General features: G+C 42.9%; 1 protein-coding gene across 1 annotated transcript in view; it reads left to right on the top strand.

The window, feature by feature from the left end:
* cdk6 (cyclin dependent kinase 6) overlaps nt 1-12,489 on the top strand; it is a 39,897-nt gene that overhangs the window by 18,045 nt on the left and 9,363 nt on the right. Inside the window, 1 exon segment of the mRNA XM_085148283.1 lies at nt 10,541-10,650. Within this exon segment, the coding sequence (XP_085004409.1) occupies nt 10,541-10,650 (110 nt within the window).

The following is a 12,489-nucleotide window of genomic DNA, read 5'->3' as shown; positions in this document are numbered from 1 at the left end:
AGAAACCACGTTAAACAGGGAGTGGCTGTAAATGTAAAAACTGTGACATTCTTAAAATTCATTCCACTCAGAGTTCAGTTGAGCTGTCAAAAGTAGAAATTTATACTATATTCTACTTTATAGATGTTAGCGCTTACAGTGCCCAAGGCAATGTTCATGCAAAGTTTCATTAAGGTGGGGGTAGAAAACATACAAACATGCAATACACTCTCAGAGAATCTGTCATAAATGTGCACAACGTTCATTTCATTCAACATCTAAAATGAATACTCGAGTTCTTAAAGGCCTGACCGGCTTCCAGTGTGACAGCGTCCTAAACCCTGCAGGTGACGCGTGTCAGTGAACCTTCTAGGAATCATTTGCATCACCAGTACAGTGAGTGAACAGAAAACGTAAAGAAGAATCTATAATAAATTCACCAAAAAGCACTAAAAGAGTGCCAACACATGGCATAACACGTTTACTTTCAATACACAAACATTTTGTAGGAGTAGGTAGTAGATGATTAGGGATGGGTATCGTTTAGGTTTTTTCCGATACCAGTACCAAACCGGTACTTTTGAAACGGTGCCGGTGCTTAAACAGTGCTCGAACCGGTGCTTAAAGAATGGAGAACACAAACTTTGTCCAAAAACCTCTCATGTTCAGCTGTTTTTTTGTAAAAAGATAACAATGTTAGCCTTTTCTGCAGCTATAGGGGATTTATGGTATCACTCTTGGCTGGAAGCAGTGCTTAATCAATGGAAAAAACAAACTTCTCATGTTTAACTGTTTCCCACTTTTTCTTTGGTCATTTTAGCCTTTTTGGCCAGGGTGAAGGGAGTATCTGCCATCAAACAAGAAGACAGCCGCATGTAACTACGACAGTGTTTGCTAGTTCACCTTACGTGCATTAATGTAATAACGTGGTTAGCCTACTCAACGTAAATTACACACAAACAACATTAAGCTACTGACCCAAAGAAGGACAGCTGCTGCTGCCATCATCATCCGTCATCATTTCTGCTACACTGGCAGGGCTAGGGGCCAGGACTCTCCTCTTCGGGTTTTTGGGGGATGTTGCAAACTCCAGGTCTGATAACAGGCAACCCATCCGCAGTAGATGTGCATGGTGTGAGGTCTCGCAGCAAGCTATCAAATACGGTGCATTTCTCGGCTTGCGTTGCCAGGTGTTTAATCAGATTCGAGGTGTTACCTGCTTTGCACAGTATCAGCTTAAAGCACTTGTTGCAGGCTGCTGAGTTTGCATCTTTTGCTGTGAAGTACAGCCAGACTTTTGACCGCTTCGCTTTGGGCATTTTTAGTCTGTAGCTCTGCTCTAAAAGAACGTACGTACCTGGGCCCACCTACTACGCTTGCAAAGGTAAAATGATTGGCTGGAATCCAAAGTGTATGACATCTCAGGAAAAAAAAAGCACCGAAATAAAGGTTACTGGTTACTACCGTTTATACCGGTACCCATCCCTATAGATGATTGGTATTTATTTGTAACTGGGCATGAATAACTTGATCTTATGATCTTATATTATACTGCAGTACATTTAACTAGCTCTTTCTCTTGTCATAACTTTAAAGATATAGCAGATTTTAAGGTCAACTTGAAAGAAAGGGACGTGAAATGTAAAAATGAGGTGAGACGTCAAATGTGACACCCCACATACCGGTATCACGTCCTTCGTGTTGCAGAGCCCATGAGAAACTGTTTTAAATGTCACATGTGACATGTATTAATTGTTGTGACATATTTTAGATCTTTGTACAGTACTTTCTACAGTTTGACAATACACATCACATCTAAGTCTTTTCGCCAATTTTTGTAACAAACCATGAAGTTGGCGTGGAAGACCTTCGCTGGATGTAGGCCACATTTTAATGGATTGTTAGCATGACCCCACTCGACACCCCCTACAAAGTTTTTATCAGGATTCTTTCAAAACCTTTCGACCTGTTATGTTAACAGACGGAAAATCATGCAAATGCTAAACATAACCTCCTTGGCGAAGGTTATAACTTCAAGTAGGTAAATATAAATAAATCTTTAAGACCTCGAGAGGCAGTTGCAACGAAAAGCACATGTAACAGATTCAAATAAAATATCATGAAATACAAACTATGTATTTCATGAGACACAGCAGTGTTTTGAAACAGATGTGCAAAGTGTTTCTCTGAACAAATACAGCTTAAAGAGGCTTTCTCTGCACACAAGAGTCTGCACATCAGACAGTTTCCACATGTCAGCACCAACACTAGGACATAAACATCGGAGCACACAAAGAGCACGCATGCCTTTAGTTGACAGACACAGTTTGTAACGTGTAAATTATTTGGTAGAGAGCACCATAACTGCTGGATGTTAGTAAGACTCTGATCTATTTTAATAAAGGCAGAAATCTTTTTTTCCTGTCATTTCAAGAGTTTTATTATGGAGAATTTTCCATTTCAGTCTCACAGGATATGAACTCTAACCATTAAAATAACTACAAAAAAAGGCAACAGGTAGCCTAGTAACAATGAAAACACACTTTATGGTGTCTTGTAATAGCTGTGGGTGGATGAAATTTGAATGTTTGGGAAATAACTAATGCACGGTGGATTTTTGGGGCTGGTTATTGTTGATTATGCATCTGAGTGAATCTCTTTTTTTTCCCTTCAAACACACCACAGCATCTGCTCTGCCCACTTAGGATCAACAGGATGTTGGTATAACTTCATCTCCTACACTAAACTCTTACACTTTTCGTTAACACTCCCACTAAAGTTCTGGGAAATGGAGCCATTCTAGCAGAAAAGTCCTTTTACATCTGCTTCCATCATCTGAGCATTAATCGATCCTCTCCTGCTTATCCAGCTCAGGGCTCAGTAACAAATCAGCAACTCTGCAAATCCAGCTCAGTGTTTTTAAGAAAATTCCTAACGGTAAGATAAGGGAATCCCCTCAGCTTCATGTGACTCATGCAGGTCAAGTTAGGTGAAGCTTCCAATGAATAACTTCCTGTAACCTGACCATAGGGGTCTTTCCATTGTTGCCATCCACACATTGATAATCATCGTCATACAAGGCTTGACAGGATGATCCCATGATGCCCATTGCTTTCTGCTCTCATGCCTGTCACGCGCATGTCGTTGCCACTCAAATTGAATTTGGAGAACTGAAGGGGAATGCCAGCAGACTTTGATGCGAGCGGTATCTGTTGAGCTCTTGTGTTTTTCTAGCTTTAACTGAAAAGAAATGGAGCGCGCAGCTATCATTTACTGGGAATGACAAGATAAGCTTATTAGTGGTGCAAATGTTTTTTGTCTTGCCTCTGATCTTATCTTACATCAGTGTGTTGAGTGACATGGGAGCCGAAGGGAATTTTATGTCCTGGCTAAACTGAGGCTTACTTGTTTTGAATACAAACACTGTTTTTTACTCATTGCTGCTTTTCTGATTTGCATAATTTTGAATAGACTCGTCTCAAACAATCTGCACGTCGACAGCCACCACTTCCCGTAAAGTGTTGGTTGGTGACATGCAGGGGACTGTAACTGTTACCTGATCAAAGGTGTTTTCCCACTTCTTCCCCCCCGGTTCCCTCTCGCAGCCCTCCCACTACCCGTACCAGAATTAGACACTTGTATCTCAGACGACATTAAACAAATTGAAACCAGATTTCCTGCCCGTGCTCAAACGGCAGATGTGCTTTTAACTCTACAAGACTTTGAAGAGCAGTCTGACTGTATTCAGTCTGCATTTGCATTTTCACTATGAAAGTGTCTCCCACCTCTGCACGCTCGTTTGACTACAAATATCAGTTAAAATCTGTTGGCGGGAAAATGTCATGATGTTCTTAGAAGATAGTGATGATCATGCAAATAAGGTGTGTCGTGCCCCCCCCCCCCTTAAACCAAATGCAATGTTTAAAAAACCGAAAAAAAAGCCTCTTTCCAAAACATGCTGTAGGGGCCGATGCAATCGTCCAACTATGTCAGACATCAGCTGTGCACCGCCACTGTTTAATGCAGCAGAGCTCAGAAACATACAGGCACAAAATGAAATAACTCGGCGATGACAAAGTATGAAGCGGATCGTCATGTCTGTGAATTTGTCCTTGTGCCAAACAATGTGTTTCTGCTCTGGACAGGCAAGAAATGAGAGAGAGAGACGGAGGCAAGCAGGCTGGGCGAGGGAGGGAGGGGAAAAAAATCTTCGCAGTGCACGCAGGAGAGCACGTGCAGCACTGAATGTGGGAATGTTTAGATATCTCCTCAAACGGCTCCACATGGGAAAAAAGGAAAAGTCATCCTCTATGCTTTGACTGCAGCCGGCTGGAGCAAAGGGGTTGGCCTCAGTTTGACATAAGCAAACACTCGCAGGGTTTCACACACACACTGACACACACATACATATATGATTAGAGATCCCCCCCACACACACACACACACACACATGTGCACACACACATGCAAACGCACACACTTTCATACTTCTGCACATTGCTGTATTAATTGTTGCCGATGTCTTGGCAACCCTGCAGGTGCGGAAAAGGGGGCTACTGACTGGTGCGTGTGAATCACATGTCCACATGCACCAGTCACCTGGATTTTAAAGCCTAGTCTGTACCAGCAGCAGCAAGAGGAATAGGAGGGGGGGGGTGGGGGGGAATTACAGCATATATCAGGAATTTTCCAGTTAATGATGTGCGGATGTGGTAGCACTGGGGAGAGAGAGCCACTGACTGTGCTGTCTTTGTTTTGTGTGCCGAGGGCCCCGTGCTGCATTCCTGTACGCTGTGCATACTTTGGCAGCAGTCTCACTGCCCCTCGTTTTACTGTATACAGTTTGTGTGCTGCTCTTGCACTTTTCTTTTTTGTGCCCCTGTAGTTCCCTCGCTCTCTCTCAGTCCATCCCACAGGCGTCTCTGTCTCCATGAACCTTTTCTCCCCCCACCTCATTTTTCTTTTAAATCTTCTCCTTTATTTTCTTTCCTGGTCTGGGCAGAGCAATTATCGGAGGCTGTGAATTGTTTTTTGTTTTTTTTTGTGCAAAACAAAAAAAAGGGAGCGAGAGGAAAAGTGAAGGAGGAATGAAATAATGGTGTTTACAAAATGGCTGACTGCTGAAGTTTCGAACGGAGCCTCTCTGGAGACACAATGCTGTTTAATGCTTATTATTATGACATCCGCTCTGCTTCACCCAAATGTTGGCCAGCCTACATACACCGGAGTCTTTATATGTTTTCCTCTGAGGTTCTCTTAGGAAGACTTCAACTTGTTGTGGATTGTTTTCAGGAATGTACTCAAGCTCAAGCCTAAGTGCACTCCACTCTATTCCGGTTGATTCAGCAACTGAAAATTTCGACTTTTGACAATTCTGTTCTTTTCGATTACGTGTGTGTGTGTGTGTGTGTGTGTGGAGGGCGTGTATCACTGTGCAGTGGTGCTCTTTCATCCTAGGCTTCCTCGGTGACAGGGAATGTAAACATGGGCCCCGAGCCAAGCGCCATCAGCCTCCTCGCCTCTGGCGCTGCAGCCCCTACGACATCAGGTCACTCTGACTGACAGGAAGACGTCTGGAGATTTGAAGAAGAAGGGGATGAGGAATGAAGCACGTGGTCTCCAATAGTTCAAAAAAACGTTCTGAAAGAATGACTGACTCTGGTTATTACAGTGTAGGTCCTGTTTTTCTAGCCGAGCTATAGTGTTTATTGCTTATTTTGTTACTTTGTGCAACCGCAGCCAATATTTGTGATTCTAATGACATTGGCAAAGAGGCGAGCGTAGGTTTCACACGTGCTTAACAAAAGTGCAGACCCTGCACAATATTCTGGCCGACTTTTGGAACATACTTTTAAAGACATCCTTCAGCTCAGCGATATTGTGACGTGTGGTATGAGCAGCTTCCATGAGGACATTTCACCGCATCTCTTTTTGGATTAAGACTGAGATTGCCCCGCACCCCATTTCAAGCCATTCTTCAGTAGATTTACTTCAGATAAGAGTTGCTGTTGTTTACCAAAAAGTCACTTTGACCTTATTTTGAAAGCTACCTCGATAAACTCCGGATTGAATTTTCGGCTCCTTGATGGCGTGGGGGGTGATGGCCTGTCCCAGAGTTCATTGTTCATAATTGTTACTCAGATGTTATATATTTCTGATACAATGGAAAGTTGCCATTTCGAAATGTTGCTTCAGTTAACTGGTAAACACACGGACTAATCAAAGATGCACTAATCTGGGAAAAATAAAGCCCAGGCTGTAATAAACGGACTTATCCCTTAAACATCAAACACATGCTGCAGATGACTTGCATACATTTGCAGTTACACACTGTAGCACAAGAAGGTTCTTGGCACTGAAGCATACTCATCCAAGCTAAAGCAGGTGCTCTCTAAGTCGCATGCAAATACTCACACATAGCTCAAACCAAATGCCCCTACTCCCAACCCCACCCTTGCTCACGTGCATGCACCTTATTGTCATACAAGCCCCCCGTGCATGCAGCATGCACTGGCAGCACCGAAACGGATGTTGCAAGGCGGGCTTGGAGGTCTGACCTAGGAGGTCTGGAGGTCCTCGGGGGTAGGAGAAGCCATTTCCTCCCTGATGAGGAGCCGGGAGGAAAGAGCAGCAGGCAGGGCTGAGGACGATGGTCTCAGCAGAAAGGAATTCCGAGAATGTTGTCCTTTAATCTGGAGTCAGCCTCGTGCGCTCACTACATCTCTCTCTCTCTCTCGCTGTGTTGCTCTTAGCTTGCTCTGTCTTTTTTCTCATTTGGCTTTATCTGACCACCTCCTGGGTTTTCTGTTTCCGTGCCATAGGCGATGAAGGGTGTCAGATGGACGCAGGCAGATTGAAAATGCAAAACGACCGACCCATTTTTTTGACTTTCCGTTATACTGCGTGCAAGAGTTTGTGTGTGTTCATGTAGCCCGTGCAGAAAAAGGAGAGCAGGAGTGTATAATGAGGGCATTTGTGAAGCAGAACAGAGAATAAGAAGGGTGAGAAAGCGAGACTAAGGAAGGAGGAATGCAAACGTGGTTGGAAGAAGATTTTTTTTTGGGGGGGGGGGGGGGGGGGGGGGGGGGGGGGGGGGGGGGGGGGGGGGGGGGGGGGGGCAAAAGGGAACATTGCAAGTGTGGAATGTCCTTTTTTCATTTTGTAGCAGACACGTGTTGTTATAATCATCTCTGTGAAAACAGTTATTTGGTTGTGTGTTTAGGCCTCGACTCAAAGCATTGTAGGGATGAGTTGTTGTTTTTTATTTCTTTCAAGGGGTTGGATGCAACAGGCTTGAGCATTCCATGCATAGTGTCAAACTGTATGTGATCTAAACCCACTCATGCACACAGTAGGTTCTCCAACTTAAGTCTGGGCTGTACTGCATTTTAGACACGTGTGTTTTATAGACTTACAGAAACAGAGAAATGGGCTTTTTTATAGAGATGAGGGAGGATGTATGGAGAAAAGGGAGCTGGTGCTCTAAACACTGTGTAGTGCAAAGAATATGGATGAAAATGATCTATAAATATGTTTTTAAATATGTGACTTTTTTATGTCTTGAGCAGGAATAAATTTAAGTGTCAAAGATGGAGTAAGGGGAATTGGAAAGTGAAAAATCATCTGCTGTTGGTTTTAGTTTCCTTTATGATGACCATTGACAAAAAACACAAATCTAGAATAACTGCTGGCTTATCCTTCAGTGCAGGCATGCAAGGCCATAAATACACGGCTACAAAAATGGTTTAGTATTTTGCAAGTGGCTGGGGTGTAATTTCATATTTGAAATAAAGCTTAATACAGCTATCTTCCGGTGTGTCTGCAAGTGCATGCATGTGTTATGTATATGCCTTAATCTGCAGTTGTGGCTGGGTTTTCGAATAACTGCATTTCACTGAGGCGGATATACCCCGAGCTCTACGTCTGTGGTTCTTCCTAGAAGGCTTTGTGAGAGTGTGAGTTTGTGTGCGTGTGTGCGTGCGTGCATACGTGTATATTGGAGTCCTGACTTTTGACTTTGCAGGGTGACAAATCCATGCAATAGACTGAGGTCATATGCATTTGAGCCTGCAACTGCAAGCGTAAGAGGAAGACGTGGAGCGGGCCATTTGTCGGTTAAGCGTCTATCCATGTTTAAAAATGGCGACCTGCATTTAAACGTCTCATGGCAATATATCCATAGGCGCCAGATGCAGATATGCTGTAACTGAAGATTGAGCTCAGTACTTTGCTGCAAACTTAACTTAAAGTTTGTTGTTTTTTTTAATTTAAAATTCCAACAAAAATGTAGCAATGTTGTGTTGAGTCCTGTCCTTGATTAAAATGAAAGTATGTAGCCCGGCTCTATGGGGAGCTGTGCGACTTCCATTCATGATTTTCTTTGAGGTTTCACTGTTCTAAAATTCGTCAATGACCCTAACACTTAGTGTGCTCACTTGGCAGATGCGTGTCTCATTTCTGGTCATGTGACTCGCCCGACGGATCTCAGCCAACTAGCCTCAACTTCCGCCCTATTTCCACTGAAGCAGGAAGTAGAGATGAGAAAGTATCACACATCTGCAAAATGCGGCCCCCGGCTCTATTAATAGTCTCATTCAGTTTAGAAAAAATGCGGCTCAGCTTTTTATTCCTCTTATCAATCTCACTTGTCGGCTTGGAGATTTGCTCACTTGCTCAGTTCACCTCACATATCCAGGACAACTTCTTGTGCCACTGTCATATATAAAGTGATTTCCGTGGAATTCCTATTCCACGGCCGGATGACCTGGTAATCGATTGGCCTAGAATATTTATTTAGGCTGCCAGTAATGTATTTAAATCCAGTTGTACACTACCTGCGACTCCTGACGCAGCACTGCACAAGGAAACCCCTACACACGTGTTCTGCAGACCTTTGCAGACCCTTATCTTCGTAGTTGGTAGTTGTGTATGTGCACCCGATGGCATTGTCACATATGTAGAGCAAACTGTAATCTGGGCTACCTGTGTTTGTTTGTGTTTGTGCTATTGTTGGTCCCTTTAGCTACCACCTCCGGCCCTCCCTGTTGTGGAGAAGACATAACAGAGAAAGAAGTTTAAATATTGAAGTGAAACCGAGTGCTTGAAAACGATGAAAACTGTCCTCTGCAGCCACTGTTGCTGCTTATAATGCATGCTTTTTTAATCTTGAACGCGCACAAAAAGTGTGTCTGCTTTGATTACACTTGCACAATCCTTCTTTTCTGTGCAGGTAAAGATCTATGCAAATAGACACAAGCCCAGCAACCATAAACCCTTTAGTCACTGCAGTACTTTAAACTAATACTGATTACTTGTAGCATGTTTTGTGGAGTTTTTGGATGTAATTTAGGCTAGTTGTCAATCAACCGAAAGCCCACCTGGGACTTATGAGGATTTCATTAGCTTTCCAGTAATAAACCATCATCATCCAAATCAGAGTCTGTGGAAGTGTCACCTGGTTGCTGTGAGCGTCTGAAAGTTTTAGAGCAGTTTTTGAAAAATACTGAAAGCAAAGTGTGGAGCATCAGACCCAACATGAGTTTCCTTTCACCACAATCCTGCAAGTCAGAAACACACAAGCAACTTGTGCCGGTCACATAAACAATGACCCAGTTCATTCAGTAATAGTTTATATTTAACTGCGTGCTTCTTTTGAAGATCATTCCTCTCAAATTACCTATTCAAGCATATTTTAAGACTGAATAAGATCTTATAAGAAAAGAGGGGGGATCCAATGATTGTGCCTTCATACTTGTGCAGAGCCAGCCAAGTCTATAAATATATCTACGTGACAGTGCATCCTCTTTGCTTACATACATTCGTTCCTGACTTGAAGATCCAGATAAGCAGCCTGCAGTGCCTGGAGGGGGAACTGCAGCCAAAAGCTGTAGGAAAAATCTGGAGTTTAGGAAAGCACCTGGAACCCGTCCACTCTCTTACTAGGGGTCACTGAGTTTTGTCTGGAGGCTTTCCCTACTGTAGCTGTTAACAATGCTGCTGCTTTCCTGCAGGCTCATGGCTCCACACACACAAACTGCGAGGTCCCAAAAGAGTTACAGGGACAAATTTGGAAAACATGCTTAGTTTGAAGTAGCACAAAATGGCTGCTGTTGATGCTTCAGGTGGATGTAGGGTAGTCTGATAAAAGACAGGAAGTGTTTTTTTTCCTCGCTCTCTCTATTTTGACAGGAAGGAGGAGTAGAGTGGGGCGGTTGATATCAGTTAATCACCCCCTTTTCATTTCCCATGCACATGTTGTCTGCCAGGTTTGAGACATGTATTGTGCGTCTTTGTAATAGGTGCTCCTCCGTACTGACATTCACGCTGCAATTGTAAATAAAAGTACAGTTCTGAGTTTCCCCGGTGGATTGATGTGGAAAGATTGTGTGAAGTGGGTACACCAGAATGGGAACAGGGAGGCCTGTCCTGCCAGATATGATTTCATGTCTTACGTAAGCTCAAGATGGGGGCAGAGAAGCATTAACCCTGTGCATTAGTGACTTGTGTGTCTGTGTGTGTATTTTGTGCAGTAAAACCTGACGAGTTTTCTGCTGTGTTACAGGTGGTGACGCTGTGGTACAGAGCCCCAGAAGTGCTGCTCCAGTCAAGTTACGCTACACCGGTGGACCTGTGGAGTGTCGGCTGTATCTTCGCTGAGATGTTCAGGAGAAGGTGAGGCCTGTGGGCAAAGCTATCTGGGCTTCATACTTGTTTAAATCTGGACTGACTTCGAACTTCAGTTAAAGTCTCTAAGCATTTCTCTTATTCCTTTGTTACTTTCACTAATGTTGATTCTGGTACTTTTACTGTTCGCATGCCTGCTGATCACTCTTATTAATCAGGAAGCAGTGTACCATACAATAAACATAAACGTGGAAGGATTCTGTCGAGGTTCTCCCGAGTCACACGATCACATTTCATTCAGAGGTTTAGTGTTGACGCACCTTGGCGGTAAAGTCTAAACACACGTTAGACTTTGGTCTTCATATTCAGACTCTTTGTGAGCGTCATATTGTCTTGATTGTTTCCACTGGTATCTTTTTTTAATAGCACTTTGCTGGGTCTTACTAACCACATCACCTATTTGCACACACATCTGTGCAACACCTTATTCAATGCACTGTAAGTCTTTATCTGTGATATACACACTTAGGCTAACGGTTATATAAGAGGCAATTTGGGATTCGGGGTTGTGCTTAAGGCCATGTAGACCTTATAGATGACCCACTTTCCTGTTGCCAAGATGTGACGTTGCATGGTATAGAGACTTCTAGCCACTATATTGGGTATACCTGCTTAATTTCTTGTTTATACGAATTAGCCGATCACATAGCAGCGAATCTGTGCTTTTAGACGTGTTGACATGGTCAAGACGACCAGATCAACATGTCCAATCTTAAAGCAGATGGGCTTTAATAACAGAAGACCATCTAGTCAGCCAAAAAAAAGGAAACTGAGGCTGTAGTTTGCACAAGTTCACCAAGTTTAAACAACAGATAATTGGAAAAATGTTGCTCGATCTGATGATGATCTCTATTTCTGCATTCGGATGTTAGCGTCATAATTTGGTGTGAACATGAAAGCATAAATCCATCCTGCCTAGTATCAAAGGTTTAGTCTGCTGGTTATGGTGTGACGGTGTGTGGGATATTTTTGTGCCATTTTAAAATTATGCTCAATGCCAAATAAGTATGGTTGAAATGCCACAGCCTACCTGAATATTATGACCACAGACCACAGAGTACCCATCTTCTGATGGCAGATAAAGTGCTATGTTACAAAGCTCATATCGTCATAACAATGATTTCGCTGTACTCAAATGGCCTCCACAGACACCAGATATCAATCCAATGCAGCATTTTGGCATGTGGTGCAGCGGAAGATTAACCTCGTGGGTGTGCAGCCGACAAATCTGCACCAACTGAATGACTCTGTAATGTCAACGTGGAGCAAAAACTCTGAGGAATTTTTAGAGCCACTTGCTGAATCTGTGCCACAAGCAATTTCTGAAGGGAAAAGGGTGTCCAACCCAAGACTAATGAAGTTTTATTTCTGTTCCAACAAACTCTTGATAGCTATTGTAATTTCTCTTATTTGGGTTACGCCAAAGCAGTGTGGAAGGGAAAATACCCACCAAAGTCCCTTTACTGTGTTGTTAAGTAATGATTGAGTAATGATGACATTCCTCAGTGAGCACAGCACTTTAACCGAATCACTTGGGGAGGTTACCGACATGAGAAGTGATATGGGGGACTGGAACCAAGTCATTGTGTCATTAATATTAAATATGCCTTCTTACTTGTTTACAATAAAATCTGATAACTGAGTCACGGAGGCAAAAAAAAAGATGTCTCTGTAGCCCCCCTCATAAATTATCTGACTGTTCATTTTATCATATAAGTTACAGTAATAGTAATAATTAAATAATATAATAGATACATTTTTGGGGCAGTATAAGACATCAAAACGTCTTCTTTACTGGTGGGGTGGGTTGACCACATTTATGGTTTA

The sequence above is a fragment of the Neolamprologus multifasciatus genome, chromosome 22 (genome assembly GCF_963576455.1).
Source record: "Neolamprologus multifasciatus chromosome 22, fNeoMul1.2, whole genome shotgun sequence".
In the NCBI taxonomy this organism is placed as follows: domain Eukaryota; kingdom Metazoa; phylum Chordata; class Actinopteri; order Cichliformes; family Cichlidae; genus Neolamprologus; species Neolamprologus multifasciatus.
This window is presented reverse-complemented; position numbering and strand designations above follow the sequence as displayed.